This window comes from Carlito syrichta, unplaced genomic scaffold (genome assembly GCF_000164805.1).
Source record: "Carlito syrichta isolate Samal-C Ts95f unplaced genomic scaffold, Tarsius_syrichta-2.0.1 Scaffold86271, whole genome shotgun sequence".
Classification (NCBI taxonomy): Eukaryota; Metazoa; Chordata; class Mammalia; order Primates; family Tarsiidae; genus Carlito; species Carlito syrichta.
Window position 1 is genome coordinate 321,144 of NW_007030367.1, and position 19,011 is coordinate 340,154.

Genomic DNA, 19,011 nt, shown 5'->3' on the forward strand with positions numbered 1-19,011 from the left:
GGGGAAGGATCACCTGAGTCCAGCAGGTCAAGGCTACAGTGGCCATGAGCATGCCATTGCACTCCAATCTGGGTGACAGAAAGAAATGGCATTTTTGTGGGCACTAACCAGATGGAAAAAGATTTATAATGTTCTCTCACAATTGGACTATCTTAGTTAAGGAAAATGTTTTCCAGATAAATGTCTCGAAAGGATTATGGAGTTGTCACAGGTTGGGCTATGCAATAGCCAGTGGAGATAATAATAGACCGTGTGAATGAATGCTCCCCTATCTGGTCTTCCTCCTCTGTCTGACTATCCAGACAACAGAACTGAATAAACCAGCAGTCTTTGTATGATGTCTAATATGCCATAATATGAGCCCTGACATTGAATCTGTTTTTGTTATTTTCTTAAAATAGTAACACAGCAAGTGCCTGGGGACTTCCTCTTTCCCACAAGTACCTCCACAGACCAAGACATTTACAATGACTCTGGTCCTCAGAAACAAGTGTCAGATGATTACTGGGATTGGCATGTCTTGCCTCCACTACTTAATGCTTAGCTTTGCTCTGGGGAATCACCCTCCCCTTTGAGTAGGGAATGTCAAGGTGCTCACCTGTCCTAGAGGTAAGCATGTGACCCTAGCTGGGCAGTCAAGGATGCTCATTTCTTTAATTTCCATTTTGAGCTGATGGCACAAAACCTAAAGTTGGTTAGAGTTTATCTCATCAGTGGAGCCCTGAAGAGATTGTCCTTGTTTTCCAAGTGCCAGTTGTCATAGTTCCTGCTTCTTTCATTCCCTTTTATTAAGCTAAATCATATCTCTTTTTAAAAATTTCCAGTTTTTAAAAACTTAGCTAGAGTTCATGTCTATTGCTTTAAAATAATAATCATCTTTCCGGGTACAGTAGCTCATGCTTGTATCCCAGTAATTGGGAGGCAGAGGCAGGAGGACGGCTTGAGCCCAGAAGTTCAAGACCAGCCTAGACAACATAGCTAGACCTCTTCTCCACAAATATAAAAATAAAAAAATTAGCCAGGTGTGGTGTCACATGCCTGGAGTCCCAGCCAACCAAAAGGCTGAGGTGGAGGGGTCGCCTGGGCCCAGGAAGTCGAGACTACAGTGAGCCATGATCGTGCTACTGTACTCTAGCCTGGCAACAAAGTGAGACCCTGACTCAAAAACAAACAAACAAACAAAAAGAATCAGTCATGATGGATACTTTCCAGGTACCAACGAAGTGAGCCTGTGTGGGATACGGTACCCTGTTAGCACCAAATTCACAGACATCATTTATTGACATATATACCTGCTGACTCATGCTCAACTGAGAAAGATACGTTGTTTTTACTAAAAGTTGAAATCAAAGTATGGTTAACAGTATAGGATTCAACTATCCTGTCCTTTTAGACCCATAATTATTTAAATTACATTATTAGATATTAAAATGATATGCATTATTGGGAAGTGGAGAAGGTATGCAACTCAAAGCCAACTTACTTCCAGGCAACGTGTCCCTCCTTGGTGAATGTCATATGTGGAAAATAACATATTTTATAAGATGTATTATCTGTTATGATTGAATTGTGTTCCAACCCCCAACCCCGCAAAAAGATATATTGAAGACCTAATCCAAGTACCTCAAAATATGACCTTATTTGGAAGTAGGGTTATTATAGTATAACTAGGTAAGTTAAAATGAGTTCATACTCAAGTGAGGTGAGCCCCTAGTCCTATGCAACTGGTGTCCTTATAAGAAGATTGCTACATGAGGACTGAGACACACAGAGAGAACGCCATGTGACAGTGAAGGCAGAGACGAAGGTAGCTACTAGTCAAGGAAGACCAGATTGCCAGCAAACTACCAGAAGTGAGGAAAAGGAGGCAAAGAAGAATCCTCCTCAGGTTTCAGCAGGAGCATGGTCCTACCAACACCTTGATTTCAGACTCCTAGCTTCCAGAACTGTGAGACAATATATTTCTGTTGTTCTAAGCCACCTAGTGTGTGGTACTTTTATGGCAGCCTTGGCAAGCTAATACAGTGCCCTCTTGACTTCCTAAAAGATATTGTTTCAGCTGCAGAAACATCAGTAAAAGTAGGCAAACACATACAGACAAACCAGATTTTATTAAAAAAACCACCTTCAGCCACAAACTACTTGAATCACAGTGTCTCTTTCTAGATTTCTTGCTCTGATTCCTTGTCCTCCCACCTAGCACCACCTGGAAATTCACAAGGACTGAAAGTGGCATGAACAGAGCTACTTCTGCACCCTGGGCTTCCTTCCCTCGGGAAGGCCTTCATGGGCCCATGAGGGGATCAGGCCACAGGCAGAGCACTGGACCTTGATCATAGACTCAGCACACTTTGGGGAAATGACATCTCTCACATCTCTTTCCTACTAGCATTCAACTCCTGGTAAATGTATATTTGTGGTATCCAACTCAGATTTTAGTCTAAAAAAATAGTTCTGTAAGTGATGATAATATCACTCAAGCCCTAATCTGGATTTCACTAACAAGAAAATAATGATGTGATGGAGACCAACTTCCACCTACCTGCGATGCCTCTGAGCTCCTGGACATTCACACTACCGCTGTCTGAAGACAGATTTCCTTTTCAGTCACAGTCAGAAGCCAAAACTTCTTTCTTCTGCTTAATGGGTTACATACACTGGTAGAAAAGTATACTGTTTTCCTAATAAAAGTTATCCCAGCTTGGGCAACATAGCAAGATCCTATCTCTAAATTAGCCAGGTAGAGTGGTGCGTGCCTACATTCCCAGCTACTCAGGAGGCTGAGGTAGGAGGATCTCTTAAGCTTAGGAGTTCAAGACTGCAGTTAGCTATGATCATGCCACTGCACTCCAGCCTGGGTGACAGAGTAAGAGCCTGACTCAAAAGTAAGAAACAAAAACAAAAACAAAAAAACCCAAAACAAAAAACTTGTTCATCAAGACGACACTCTGTTATTCCCTGTAAAGAAATTTTAGGGTTAGATAAACCAAAAACCTATATTTCTTTTTAGAAAACCCAGGAAGCCTTCAAAACTTTCTGAATTCTACAAATAGGTTAAGAATCTGCTGTGTAAAAGGCTTCAATGTATGCCCTGATAAAAAGTGATAAAAAGACAGATGAAACACTTTCTCTGTCCTCAAAGAAAGCATAGTCTAGGACAGGAAGAACACAAGTACCTAAGAGCTATCCTATAAGACAAATTTACATACCTTGAGAGAGACACAGCCAAAACTGTATTCAGGAACAAGTATTTTCATAAGACTTCTTTTATGACACCATGAACTAATTAGCTTACCTTCCGAGGTTAGCCATTACTCATCAAGATTAGCTTTGAGACTCTCATCACACTCTGCCCACAAAGTCCTGTGCCCCAAATTTTTATATCAGAAACTCTGCCCAGTCTCAAGACCTACACAGCTCAGGCTCAAAAACCTGACTTCCCTCTTCCAAGAAACCATGAAACTCTTCAAAGTGGTATCTTCCCTCACATGGGTAAGCATAACAAATGTGGCCTTCCCTGATCAACAAGTTGTTCCACTGGTCTTTCAGTGGCTCAACGGTCAACACCCCCTTCTTCTGATAAACAAAACCCCTATTATCTGAGAAGAATTCTCCCCCCATGATTGAGTCAGAGCTTCTCCGTCACTGTCCCCCCACTGCCCGCCGCCCCCCCCAGCAGTTACCTCAGGGGTGGACCCTGGGATGGTCCAATCAATGTCTTAATAGGTTTGGTATTTGGGATGGGATGTTGCAAATATCTAAAGTTAGAATATGGAAACAGTTAAATCAAGGAGAGGGATGGGATAGGTAGGATTCTCCCATCCCCATCCTCGTGTGGAAAGCAAAGCAACTGATTCCACTGCTCTGTCTTGGGATTCAGACCATTCCAGCCAGCTCTTTGGAATAAGTAATGGAAATGTGCCAGGATCTTGGAATTTGTTAGCTACCTCTTAACGGCTTCAGCAGGATATTTCAGGAAAGGCCTAAGCTTCCAGGCAAAATGGCCATTTGAAAGTATAAAGAAAACTGCCAACAGGTGTGGTGGTAACAACAGCTCACATTCGGGTGTGCCCGCTTCTGAGTACTTCTTGTAGACTTTCTCGTGGAATTTACAATTCCATAGTGTGGATATTATTGTCCTATTTTACAGATAAAGAAACTGAGGCCCAGGGAGATGAAGTAGCCTAACCAAAGCTTGCTCTAGAGTCCCTGCTTTTTACCCTTCTTCCTGCAGCCAGGAGACTACAGAGGGCCAGACAAAACATCCCTTGCTGAACTGTGGGAGCCAAGTTCTCTGCTTCAGTGGAAGGTATATGAACAGTCAGGAGAATATCACAGGACTAGGCCCTTGGAGGAGGCAGAGAAATAGTATGGGAATTTCATTCCCAAAACCCCTGCCAAACACCTCCTGCCCATACAGGGGTAATTATTTCTACTAAAGCAGCATTCCCTGGGATGTTGTCTAGCAAGAATTGACCCCTATTGCTTCAGGTTATCCCAAAACTGAGGGAGAGATGGACGCCATCAATCCAAGGGTATAGGCAGGAAGTCTGTGGCTTACAGACAAATCATAAAGGTGGGCTGTAAGTTCAAGAAACTGGGCTCACAGAGTGTGGTGATGCACACCTGTAGTACCTGTTGCTACTTGAGAGGCTGAGACAGGAGGATCACTTGAGCCCGGAAGTTCTGGGCTGTAGTGTGCTATGCTGATGGGGTGTCTGCACTAAGTTTGGCAGCAATGTGGTGACCTGCTGGGAACAGGGGTCACCCAGTTGCCTAAGGAAGAGTGAACCAGCCCAAGTCAGAAACAGAGCAGGTCGAGACTCCTGTGCCTAGGCAACAAGGTGAGACACTGTCTCTTAAAAAATAAATAGGGCCGACCTCAGTGGCTCAGCCTGTAATCCCAGCACTTTGGGAAGCCAAGGAGAGTGGATTACCTGGGCCCACAGGTTCGAGACCAACCCGGGCAACTTGGTGAGACCTCTTCTCTACGATAAAAATCAAAAATTAGCCAGGTGTGGTGGCACACACCTGTAGTTCCAGCTACTTGGAAGGTGAGGCAGAAGGATCGCCGGAGCCCAGCAGGTCGACACTGGGGTGGCTGTGAGCGTGCCACTGCACTCCAGCCTGGACGACAGAGTGAGAATCCAACTCAAAAAATGAATACATATATACATACATACATAAAATAAAAAGAAACAAGAGTTCCACAACATCTTGGCCTTTAGCCCACAGAGTTGCCAGAGATTAGATCTACCAGCATAGAGTTGAGTTTTTAAAGGGTATTCTTGCCTAAGAAATGTTTATGGCCTGCACACAGGAGCTTGGGGTTTCTCAGACTCTCCAGAGATATTCAAGCTTCACTCCACATACCTACAAGACGAGGGCTGCCCCATGGGCACACACCCACCCAGGCACAGCCAGGGAACACTCTGCTGCAAAGCAGAGCCGAGGGCTCCCAGATTAGCTGATCCAGAAACCACTCCTCCACCAGGACGGAGGTCCTTGCTAGCCTCTAACAGCAGGAAGAAGCATTTACTTTGGACTAGTGACCAATGTATATAGTATCTCCTTGTCTTCTTTGCCAAATGGCAACTTGTAACCTGCAATGTCTCAATGAACTCAACTATACAGTAGGGATAATATTCATATTTATCATGAGATTGTTGTGAGAATTAAATACATTAAATTTAAAATACTTAGAAGAGGGCTGGGTGCGGTGGCTCACACCTGAAATCCCAGCACTTTGGGAGACTGAGGCAAGAGGATTGCCTGAGCCTATGGGTTTGGGACCAGCATGGGCAACTCAGCAAGACCTCATCTCTACAATAAACCAAAAAATTAGCCAGGCGTGGTGGTGCATGCCTGTAGTCCCAGCTACTTGGAAGGTTGAGGTGGAAGGATCGCCTGAGCCCAGCAAGTTGAGGCTGCAGTGTCAATAAGCGTGCCACTGCACTTCAGCCTGGGTGACAGAGACTCCAACTCAAAAAATAAAGCAAAATATAAATACTTAGAATAATACTTGGCATAGATTAAGTGCTCAATTAGCGCTGGGTATTGTCTTGCTGCATCAGTCATCCTTCTCCTCCACTAGTGTGCCCTGGGCATATACAAAATAGTTCATTTTTTCATAAATTTTTAAAAACTATCTTTAGAGTCAGGGTCTTGCACTGTTGCCCAGTCTGGAGTGCACTGGCATGTTCACAGCTCAGCGGAATCCTGGGCTTAAGTATTCCTCCTTACCTCGGCCTCCTGAGTAGCGGGACTACAGGCATGTGCCACCGCACCTGTAGTTTTTTTATTAATTTTTTATTTTTTGAGCAATGAGGTCTCACTATGCTGCCCAGGCTGGTCTGGGCTCCTGGGCTTAAGCAATTCTCCTGCCTTGGCCTCCCAAAGTGCTAGGATTACAGGTGCGAGCCACCACACCTGGCCTAGACTTTTTGTTCTTTTATTCAGAATTATAAGGGTTCCGAGACCATACAATAGGGCTGAGGGATTCAGGGATGCTAAGGATTCTAATGCGTCTCCCAGCACACCTGTTCCTGGCAGATGCCTCTCTTCTAAACTCTAATAGGTCTCACTGCCCGTGCTGCCATGCACAGCATTCCAATGGGTACGCCCTAACTGGGTTACGGGTGTTTCACCTTCCCTGTGAATTGGGAGCTCTTCACTGGCAGGGACCTGGCTCGTGCTTCCCCCATTTCCTCCCAGTCCTGCCCTAGCCCTGAGTTCACAGCAGGTACAGAGAACCTAACAGACAATACAATAGTGATTGAGAACTATTTTATTTGAAGAGAATTTCTTCTATAGTTCTAGTATCAACACAAAATGAATACTGTTATAGTGAGTGCTTCATAGGCATCATTGTATTCAAATCAATCATATAATGTTTACTCTTAAGCTACACTTGAAATTGAAGACTCAATACAACCTTTTTAACAAAGAAAGTATCAGTGATAACAAAACATATCTATTCATTCTACAGATTATTGTTTTCCTTAAAATGACTACAAGACACGAAAACATTGTAGGGACAGCTAAAGTGCCCCATTCCTAAGGTTCTTGATAGAAAAAAATGACACACACAATAATGCAAATCACATTTTCCTTTTCTTTACTAGTAATAAACTATGGCATCCATTTGAGAAAGCACCAGCCAACTCTCTAAGTCATTTCAGCACCCTTTTGTTCTTCAAAATTGACCATCTTTTATATTTAATGTTTCCTATAGGAATGAATAAAAATGGTTATGTCAACACGGAAGTCAGCATGTGCCAGTTGGTGTGAATTTATGCCTAAGTTAATATAGAAAACGAAGAACAATCATATATGAATGAAGCATAAGAATGAAAAACTATCCTTTGACAAGTACCACAAAGGCAAAAATCAACTGACTTTTCATCAGTACCAGTGCAGAATGATTATTTCTTTACTAATACTTTTTGTGGGAGGGTTTCAAAGGCATAGCATAAGCACACGTGCGGTTGGTTTGCCTCTCTTGGTACTAACTTCACGGACTTTGCTCCTCCCTTTCACTGGACCAAGTTGGGGAGCGCTCAACTGCAAAGGCTAGTGTTTAGGGAGTATTTGTAAATAAAGCAGATTACATGTAGCTTCCATTTTTCCACAAAAATGAAGTTCAGAGAAGACTATGAAAAGTGGTGAGAAAAAAAAAATACAGCAAAAAAACCCCCACAAAAATATAGGATGTGATGCTCAAATTAAAACAAACAAAAAACTGGTTTGTGACAACTGTTAGTCAATCATGAAGCAAAGGACAGATTAAGGACCAAGACTTAAGAGGCCACAGGAACAGAGAGCCCCCAGTGCCTGACAAAAGTGGGTATCTTTGAGAAGGATGCCCTGGTGAAGACAATTACGGTGAATATTCAAGCTCTTCAAGATCAGGGACCGGGCCTATTTATGCTGGTATCCCCTGTTCTTAGCGTTGTCTTGCACATAACAAACATTCAGTAAGTATTTCTGGTAACCAGGAAACTGAGCTGATCAGCTCACTGCTTTCAAAGCCATTTTATTTGCTGTCTACCCACTTAACACTTTCACTCGAATGTCTAGGGCAGGGATGGCAACAGGCTTTATTTTACTCTGATGGATTGGGAACAGATGTCTGGAAGCATTGATACGATATGGATTCTGAAACCAGGGAGGAAGAGTGCTACACTCCTTCAAAATGCCACCTTCAAAGAACAGCAGAATAGATGTTATATATTCCCCATCTTGGTCTAGGAAAAAGGCATCCAACACTCACTCATATCCCTCTATGTTGCTATGCTGCCTCCCAAGTGATCTGCATTAAACCACTGCTCGTTAAATGCTGGCTGATCAGGAAGACTAAGACCTTGCCTCTCAATTTCCCTCTTCTGCCAAACAGGCAGGATCATAACTTTACCTGGAAATCTGAAAACGCTGTATCCACCATGCTCAGTAAGCAATTGTTCTTTGAAAGAGAACAGGCATTTACTTGATTACTCCCTTTGCAGAGAAAGAACTTTATTTCAGTGCTGTATAGCTTTGATATCTAAGGCATTTGGAATTTCTTGGGATCTTGGTGTTTAAAAAAAATGTTGGAGTTAAATTCTCTTTGGTTTCTATGCTTAATCTTGAGCCTTCTGTTTGTTTCTTACTAGTATAACCTTCTCAGTACTTCATTATGACTTAACCAATACTGTTGAAATAATCAACACTTAAACATTCATCAGAAAACCCTTTAAACGATGCTAAGGGGAGAGGCCTCTGAAACTAAGGCAGTTGAAAAGAAAGTCAGAAAGAATGACAGAAAGGACCAACAACCTCCTTTTACCAACCCGAACACAGGACTCACTCTCTACCACTCATACCATTCTCTGTAAAATAGGGTACTACTGGCTGTCACTGGAAATCTTTCCAGCAAACCCTTTCTCCATAGTGGGAGGTCAGCATCTTAGAAAAAAATGGATAAAGCATTTAGATAAGAAAATGGGAAGAAAATAGAGATGCTATCAGAGTTAAGGACACTCCTGGGGGATGAAGGGAGTTTTTTTTTAAAAAAATGGCCTTCATCATAGGTAGTCTTCAATATAACATTGGCACCAACAGGAGAACAAAGCTAAATTAAAACTACCCTCAAAATGTCAACACAGCTGATGTGCACAGCAGGAAGGATGACAACACAAAATCCACAGCTCTGTTCCTATTGCACATCCCACCTTTGCCAAGCATGGCTGGCAGCCCAGAGGAACCAAATCCTGACGGAAGTCTGTGTATCTGAGAGAGCTATAATATACAAGCATATATACGTATACACACACACACACACACACACACACACACACACACACACACACACACACCCCAAACCTGGTTTATAAAAAAGCTTTGTGGATCAGATTATACCTTCACTTGGTCCAAGAATCTAATTTTCAGCATTAGGAAAACAGACCCAATGATGCAGCCCCGAAGATAATTGTTTGGCAGGAATAATATTCTATTTTACATGATGTGATTGTTAACAAGCTAATCTCCAATTGTTTGTCCGACACTAATTAAACTGGCTTATCTTCTGAATTTATAGACTCAAGCCTTTAAAAAGTTAAGCTTTATATGAACAAAAAGTTAAACTATCTAAAATAAATTAGATTTTAAGATATATGTAATGAAATTATAGGTCACTGGAAATTTATTTTACAATGAATATAAATTAATATAAATCTATTATTCAACAACTATTCCCAGGGATATTTTGGTTCAGAAGTTATTTATTTATTTTTTTTAAAAAGGACTTAATATTTGGGAATATAGGGACACAGCTTAGAAATCCTTAAAAAATTATAAGTAGATTATTGATAAGCTTATTTGGTGACAAGATACAAAGATTTGTTTCTCTGTCCAAAATAAAGGCTTACCTCATTTTACTTATAGACGTATTCCTGACAAGTTGTGCAAATAGAATTTTTATAATTGGACCCTTATTTAAATATACTAGAGGCCATGGTTATAAAGAAACCCTGTAGTGACTCCTCTAATAAACTGAAGAGCTCTGTTAAGTGATTACCACCTACTCCGTCTTATATCTGCACAGTGGACGGCATACTGCAGGCACTCAGTAAGTGTTGAATGCATGCATTTACTGTGACAGTTTTTGTTTTCCTATAGGACTTCCTTAAAGAGAGGCATGCTGCAACTGAAATGGTTCTGCCTGCTGTTTGTGCAGAAAGATGGAATCTAGTTCACAGGTTAACTGATTCCATTAAAAAATATCAGGTAATTTCAGAAAGTATTTTTCAATCAAACTAAAATTCCCCTAAGTTTGAGTATACATTTTTTAAGAAATGTTGATCTACAATTGGCAACTTTTGTTTGCTATTAACTGACTTAAGTGAAAACAACTGCTCAGCTCTATTTGAGTTAAAACAAGACAAGTAAAGCACTTTACATAATTTCAGAAACACCACCAGAAGCCATTCCACTTCTTCCTCTCTCTCCAGCACAAATGTTTTACAGCTATCCTCACCTCAGTCCACAAAAGCAAAGCATCAATTACAAAGTTAAGATTAGGTTAGAAAGCTGCCTGATTTAAAGAAGATAAGGTTCATTTTCAGCCTTAAAATAAGAATGAAGTCAAATACATTCAATAAAAGTAACTCTTAAAGGCAAACGTTTTTCCTTATTTGGTGTTTCCCTCCCTTCCCTTGATTCATATTTAAGACTCAATTTTTAAAAATATACATATATCCATCCTTTTAAACAATATATCCTCTATTTTAAACAGTACAGAACACCTACCAATGCAACCTATATGACCACATAAATATGCAATGTGCCACATAAATAAAATAAGAGGTTGTATCAGTCTATTTATCTATCATTTGTAATTGCAAAAAGGACTGGAAAAATAGCTGAGAATGTTTTTATGTAAATTTTGGGGAGGACTGAACACTTGCAAGGATTCACTGTGGGGTTCCATAATTTTAAGTTTCCTGAAACGTAGTGTGCAAACAAAATACCTGAACACAGAACACTATTTAACACACTAGAAGTGCGGGTAGGATTGAGGCAGGGTAGAGAGAATTACAATGTTAATATGAATGTTTGTCAAGTACATTGAAAAAAAAAAAAAGAAAATTTCTCACTTAAGGTACTAATGGTATTTCAAGGGACCTAAATAAAACAGATTTTAAAATCACCTTCATTCTAGTCACTGACTTTGGCCCTTTACCAAGCAGACACAATGAATCTACTTTTTGATGATCAGTTTCAGTCACTGGCCCAAGAGATCACGTTTGGAGAAAACATTATCATGGATTTGCTCCCATAATTTAAAAATCAATAATTTAAAAAAAAAGTTGGTCTCTTTTCTCCACGAGTGCTCAAGTAATTAGATCAAGTAAGCTTATTTACAGCTGCTACTGCATATGCGTGACCTACTTTAACCCCTACTTTCCCTTTAGAAATCAGTCTTCCTAGAAATGGGACACCACAATCTTTTCTGTCTTGAACCAGGTTTCTTTTAAATACCAAGTCAATTCAGTCATGTTTCTGCCTTATTGGGCAGATAAAGAGAGGAAACCAGGAGGTTATGTCCAAAGGCTGGAAAACGCCTAAAGGCTTCCCAACTATCTGAAAAGATGTTGTACTTGAGGAAAACCCGATGCTCCAAGCTGGTGGACAGGGTCACATCTCTGCTCATGATGTAGATGCCGTCATTATGGAGTGCGCAAGTCAAGTTAAGACCCGATTTGGACGTGTTCTCCTTGAGGTAGAGCCACTGCCGGGTGACAGTGTTGTAGGACTGCACGGTGAGCATGTCCTCGCTCTGGCTGCTCCTCCGGTTGGGCCCCAGCTCGTGGAGACACCCTCCCACGATGTAGATGGTCTCCTCCACAGACACCATCTGCTGCTTGCGAATGTGGACGTCACATGTTTCAAAGAGCGTCCAGATGTCAGAAGAGGGGCAGTACTGCAAAATATTCATGTTCCGGTCTGAAACAGAGAAAGAAGCCGAGCAATGACACAACCACCAGTAACACCACTGACGGCCTAGGCTGTACAGAAACGGTTACCTCTAGGTGTATTTGCTAACAAAGAGGCAGAACTATTTCAGAAAAAGCACAAGTTGGAAAACCGTTTTCAAAATGGCTGGGAGGAGATATATTTAGATTTATCCCCACTCACCTCCCACTCAGGCATGTCCTCTCCTTGGGAGAATCAGAATGGGTAAAGCCAGGGAAATGAGCAGCCATGATTTAAACCCAGCCCTCTTCCCTAATACCCTCATACCTTTGAACCGCCAGGCCAATGCAAAAAGTGCCCAGAACCCTCATCAATTGCTACAGAATTACTGACTACTTAATACAGAAGACAGGCTGATGGCCAGGTGCTCATGCCTATAATCCCAGCACTCTGGGAGGCTGAGGCAGGAAGATTTCTTGAGCCCAGGAGTTTGAAACCAACCTAAGCAACAGTAAGACCTCACCTCTACAAAAAAATTAAAAATAGACTGGGTGTAGTGGCTCAAGCCTGTAATCCCAGCACTTTGGGAGGCTGAGGCGAGAGAACTGCCTGAGCCCAGGGGTTTGAGACCAGCCTGGACAACTTAGTGAGACCTTGTCTCTACAGTATATCAAAAAAATTAGCCAGGCATGGGGTGGTGCGTGCCTGTAGTTCCAGTTATTTGGAAGGCTGAAGTGGAAGGATTGCCTGAGCCCAGCAGGTCGATGCTAGAGTGAGCATGCCCCTGCACTCCCCTGCACTCCAGCCTGGGAGACAGAGACTCTGACTCAAAAATAAAATAAAAATAAAAGTAGTCAAGCTTGGTGGCCTGTGCCTGTGGTCCCAGCTACTTGGGAGGCTGAGCCAGAAGGATTGTCTGAGCCCAGGAAGTTGAGGTTGCAGTGAGTCGTGATCATGCCACTGCACTCCAGTCTGGGCAACAGAATGAGACATCAAGAAGGGAAGGGAGGGGAGGGGAGGGGAAGAGAGAGGCTGCTGCTGCTTTATTTATGTATTTATTTTTGAGTTGGAGTCTCACTCTGTCACCCAGACTGGAGTGCAGTGGCACGCATCCAACCACGGCAGCCTCGACGTGCTGGGCTCCGGCAAACCTTCCACCTCAGCCTTCCAAGTAGCCGGAACTACAGGCGCATGCTACCACCCACGCACAGCTAATTTTTGATGTAGTGTAGAGACAAGGTGCCAAGTTGCCCGGGTGGGTCTCGAACCTATGGGCTCAGGCAATCCACTCACCTCGGCCTCCCAACGTGCTGGGATTACAGGCTGAGCCAATGAGCCCGGCCTTTTTGCCTTTTTTTTTTTTTTGCAGCTTTAGTTTAAAGGACCAAGGGGATCTATTCTCAACAGCTGATGCTAAAAAACATGACAAGTATCAACTACAGATCTCCACTTGTCTAGAGAAATGGACACAAAGTTACAACTGAGGAGAAATGCAAGAAAGTCTCATCTCAACCTTCTAACAAGCCATAGAATCACCTGGAAAATCTGTTTGCCAACTGTAACTCCCAGAAACACTAACAAAGATCCTGCCTTCTCCGCCTTCCCATTTCATAACAGTTAGTTCTTTATGTGGATAAAAATCAAAGACTAGAAGGCTGCTCTGATGTAATTTTTAATTAATAGCAATCTTCTTTAAAAAAATATATTTTGTATCTTTTTGAAAAATGCTTGTGAAATTTAGAATGTATCTAGTTTTGCTTTTCTTGTTTTTAATTGCTTTCTTTTTCTCTACTCCTCTTCCTAGAGGAGAATAAATATTTTAGCCTCAGCAGGGAAAAAAAATGTTCTGAGTTATATAGAAAGAATTAACTTTCTGTTTGTTTGGGTTTTTTTAAACAAATAACCAATTCCACCACTGGAGGAGACAGCTCAGCTTGGGAACTGGCATACAACTAAAGCCTGCAGCATTTTGATGGCTGCAGAAGCTGGCAAGAGAAGACAGCTCATCTCACAAATCTAGGCCTCCTTCAGTCCTTCCTTCTGAGACAGAAGGACACACCCATAGTTGGCCATGTTTAAAGAGCTCTCTCCACAGCCATATCTGGTGCCAACTCAACAGTCTCTAAGAGCACAGAGGGACACCAAGTCCTGTATGTGCACATGTCCCTACGCCTCTAGAAATATCAGAAGTGTTACGTTTTAAAAACTGTCCTGAGGCTGGGCTTGGTGGCTCAGTCTATAATTCCAGCACTTTGGGAGGCCGAGGTGAGTGGATTGCCTGAGCCTGTGGGTTCAAGACCCACTTGCGCAACTTGGCAAGACCTCGTTTCTACAATAAATAAAAAATTAGCCGGGCATGGTAGCACGTGCCTATAGTTCCAGCTACTTGGAAGGCTGAGGCTGCGGTGGCCAGGAGCGTGCCACTGCACTCGTCTAGGCAACAGAGTGAGACTCCAACTCAAAAAAAACTGTCCTGATTTCCATTCACATTAATAACTCCTTATATTCTCCTTACTGTAGCTATTATGTTCAAGATCATTCTAGGAGATATAACCTATGGGGGGGTTGGTTACAAATTTTAACAAAAAGTGCTCCTTAGCAAAATGGCTGCCCACCAAATGAATAAAGAACTCGTTCTAGTGAGGCTTCAACATGTCTTTCAGTTCCAGACCTGATGATCTTTCCAGGTCTTCTGTAAAGGTTTTCTCTCCTCACTCAAAAGAAGTGACATGATAAGGTGGTTTGAGTTGGTGGAATGAATGGTCTTTTTGTTTTAACATTTAAAGTTGACTCCAAAGTTTGGTTACTATACTTCTTCCCTTCAGGGTCACTATTACTTTCTATTGAATTTCTTTTAATTTCTTCAGTGCCTGCCAAAGAATTAAAACAATCAAATAACTACCATAAAAATCATGAATTATTTACTGAACTTTTAGTCTTACCTAACTGAAGAAGTCATTAAAAGCCCAACTGTCTAAGTCTTGATTTCTCTTTTACCTAACAATTATGATGACTTGTTTTAAACACAGGGAACCAAGAGGAAGTGCTGGGAAAAGCTCCAGCAGAGGAGGAGAAGGGCCTCAGAGTACAAGTCACTGCCCTGCCCTCTCATCTTAGAAAACTAGTTTTCAGCCCTTACACAAACAGCCATCCATCCACATCACCTAACCATCCCATCATGGGTATGTGGCTCAGGGAATCCAGGACAGAAATCACAGTGGGTGGCCCAAACGAGGAAGGCACATTAAAAGTGGCTTGTGAAGCTACAAAACACACAAGAAGGGTTTTCTAGGTCAAATCTAAAGAACATTTGCTCAGCCAGGGTCATGGAAAAACTAGGAAATCTACCAGTGAAGTACTCTGGGTTACAGTGTTGCCAGTCAATGCTTAAAAGCTCCTGGTTAGAAGAAAAGTCAAGGGATATGTGTACATCACGTCAGCCCATCGTGTCACAGGACGCATTCTGTGTTATTCCATCGAGGGAAGAATCAGAATTCTTAGAAACTTTTATAGATGAATAACACACACACCCACAGAGAGAGAGAGAGAGAGAGAGAGAGAGAGAGAGAGAGAGAGAGAGAGAGAGAGAGAGGGAATGGGGGAGCGAGGGAGGCAGGGAGACAGTTACATGTACAAACACAGGAGTTCTGGGGGGTGGGAGAGGCAGTGCTAGGGCTTAATCCAAGGATGTAAAAGCTGATCACTGTAACCTGAACACCAAAGCTGAAGGTAAAATAAATGACTGCTAAGCCTCACAATTTTTCAATTATCTGTAAAGAAAAAATTGACAATCATCTTTAGTGAAGAGTCGCGAGAGAGGAACATTGGGAATAGCTCCACAAGCAATGAAAACTTGGAGCAAAAAGAAAAAAAAAAAAAGCTCACTGCTTCCAATGAGGTCCTCTTTATCATGGTCTTGCCTCAAATATATAAATACACAAGTCGCCAATAGTGGGTTGAACGGTAGCCTCTAAAAAGATATGTCAACCTCCTAATCCCCTATGAATGTGACTTTACTTGGCAAAGGGGTCTTTGTAGGTCCTTAATTAAGTTAATGGTCTTGAAATGAGATCATCCTGGACCACCCAAGGTGGGCCCTAAATCTAATGACAAGTGTCTTCATAAGAGACAAAAGAGAAGATACAGACACACACAGAGAAGGTCATGTGAGCAGAGACTGGCATTGCACAGCCACTAGCCAAGGAATGCTTGGAGCTACCAGAAGCTGTAGGGAACAAGGAAGATTCTCCCCCAGAGCCCTCAGAAGGAGCTTGTCTTCACTGGCACCTTGATTTTGGACTTTTGGTCTCTAGAACTGTGAGAAAATACATTTCAGTTGTTGTAGGCCACCAAGCGTATACTAATTTTTTAGGGCAGCCACAAGAAACTAATACACTGCTCACTATCCTCTCCACTGAATCAAATATTTAGTTAGAGCAATTAGGTATTCCAGGAAGTGTTAATCCCCCCCAAAAAAGGGTAAATTTAGACACTCATAAAATACATTACATTTAACTTCACCCTCCAACATAAATCCCCAGACCAGGACATATTTGGATACAGTGAAAATAATTTTTGACACCTATTTGAACACTATATTAGCATGTGGACTTCTATCCTTTACGAAGTTGCATATGGTCACTCGCAGCCTAACAGGGTCTTCTTCATAGTTGTTATCAGCCAAAGTGGTAGAGCTCTGTTCTGCCCACATTGTACCATGAAGGAGTGGCAAGTTATTTCACTATGTCAAATGCAATGGTGACTCTACTACTTTTATGTGACTAAAAGTCCTAAGAGTCCAGTTAAACGTTTTCCATACGTTCTGGCCTCTAAATGGTCAGACAGACCAAATGCTGAAATTAATTTCCTTGGCTAAGAGATAACTTGGGAACAACTGCTCTGGGGAGTTGGGGGAGGAAAAGAAAGGACCCTTCTGCTTGGTTGTCCACCATTATCTTTCTTCCCACAACCACATTGTTTTCTACCACTTTTACCTGAGATAATGCTCTACCAAGAACAACAGTATAAAACTTGCTGAAGACGTTTTTTATTTTCAAATTATTAGCTAGGAAATGCCCATCAAAAAAAGTGAAAAACACACAGGAGCAGTTTAATAAATAGCACAACCACCTCCCGCTGCTGCTCAGGAAAGACCTCTCTTGTGTTCACGCACTCACTCCTCCTGCGACACGTGAACAGTGCCCTAGAGCTAGGTTTCCAGAACTTGAATGTGATGCGTTGGTGCTCACAAAGGGAGAAAATGAAGACAAAAATCTGCAAGGATGCCCCGGCCCTAAATTCCACGGTGTTGTATGGGGGTGGATTTGAAAGGAGGATGGGAGTTACCCAGATGATGCTCCTCCAAAGACCTACCCAACCTCAAAGAGCAACCCCACAAACCAGGCCCCACCAAGTCACAAGCCAACTGAACGAAAACATATACTTTCTTCACAACTCTCCCTACCCCATTCAACTTCCATGCTCACACAAGGTCATAAAAGGCCACTCTTAACTAACCCACCCCTGCTATACAGGACTCTTCTCCTTCCAGATGTGTCATATATACAATATATTATATATTTTCTATGTCCAAATATTATCCTCCTCTGGCACCCCTCTGTCCTTCCTGGGCTGCTGAAGCCCACGCATAAGCAGACCCTTTACTTGGCCCTTTACTTACCTCTGGTAGTATATCCTCCAATGACATAAATCTTCCCCTTACACTCACATGCAGAGAACTCAGCCAGAGGATTTGGTAAGGGTGCCACAAAATTCCATGCATCTTGCTCAGGATTGTAACACTCAACATTAGAAACGGCCTGTCCTCCAATGGCATAGAGTTTTGAATTAACAGCCACAAGTTTGAAGTTAGACCTGAAAGAGAGACATAAGGGCCCACAAAGTCAGTTCTGATCATTCAGAAGTATGATGACGGCATGAATTACTAGAGCATAGCATCTGCTGGATATCAGAAGAAAAGTAGCTTCTCCAAGTTGGGGCCATTCTGCCTGCGGTCAGAGGAATGAAAGGATGGCTTCCCAAACTTCACTCTTGTTCCCAAGATTCCAGGGAATGGCACACTGTCCAAACATTAGCAACTGAAGATAAGCAGCTCAAAATAAACAAGTACTAATCTTGCTCAGCCTCAGTTCAGAAACCAATGACAAACTGTATACACTTTCTTTCAGGGGCAGGTGCAAGTGGTAAGGGAGAAAAGCACCCACCCCCTTGACTTTCCTCTCTGGGAATGGTTATCTCAGTCTTCCCACTGAGTAGGAAGGCTCTATCTTAGGGATACACCAGGGTTGCCTACACAGACAGGCAGATGCAAACAGTAATTGTTAAAGGGTGGTTCCAGAGGCCCCTTTCCCACAATACACCTGAGCAGGTCTCCTCCACTGAAGGCAACTTGCCTATTGCTTCTCCACATATAAAAAAAAAAAGTGTGTATATATATATAGATAGATAGAGAGAGAGAGAGAGAGAGAGAGAGAGATGGAGTCTCACTCTGTCACCCAGGCTGGAGTGCAGTAGCACACTCGCAGCCACCCCAGTGTCGACCTGCTGAGGCGCTGGAGAGATCCTTCCACCTCAGCCTTCCAAGTAGCCAGAACTACAGGCATGTGCTACCATGCCTGGCTAATTTTTGATTTATTGTAAAGACGAGGTCTCACCAAGTTGCCCAGGGTCTCGAACCCACAGGCTCAAGCAATCCACTTGCCTCAGCCTCCCAAAGTGCTGATTACAGGCTGAGCCACCAAGCTTGACCAATTAAAAATATTTTGAAGCCAGGCTCAGTGGCTCAGCCTGTAATCCCGCACTTTGGGAGGCTGAGGTGAGTAATTGCCTGAGCCCACAGGTTCAAGACCCACCTGGGCAACCTGGTGAGACCGCATCTCTACAATAAATAAAAAATTAACCAGGTGTGGTAGTGCACGCCTGTAGTTCTGGCTACTTAGAAGGCTGAGGCGGAAGGATCGCCAAAGCCCAGCAGGTCGAGGAGGCTGCAGTGGCTGGGAGTGTGCCACTGCACTTCAGTCTGGGTGACAGAGTGAGACA

General features: G+C 42.6%; 1 protein-coding gene across 1 annotated transcript in view; it reads right to left on the reverse strand.

Annotated features, from left to right (window-relative positions):
- Positions 1–6,769: 6,769 nt before the first annotated feature.
- KLHL42 (kelch like family member 42) overlaps positions 6,770–19,011 on the reverse strand; it is a 25,794-nt gene continuing 13,552 nt past the window's right edge. The window contains exons 2-3 of the mRNA XM_021711881.1: positions 17,633–17,826; positions 6,770–11,982 (exon numbers count right to left, since the gene is read on the reverse strand). Coding sequence (XP_021567556.1) covers positions 11,531–11,982; positions 17,633–17,826 — 646 coding nt within the window. The 3' untranslated portion in view covers positions 6,770–11,530. The remainder of the gene's footprint in view (positions 11,983–17,632; positions 17,827–19,011) is intronic.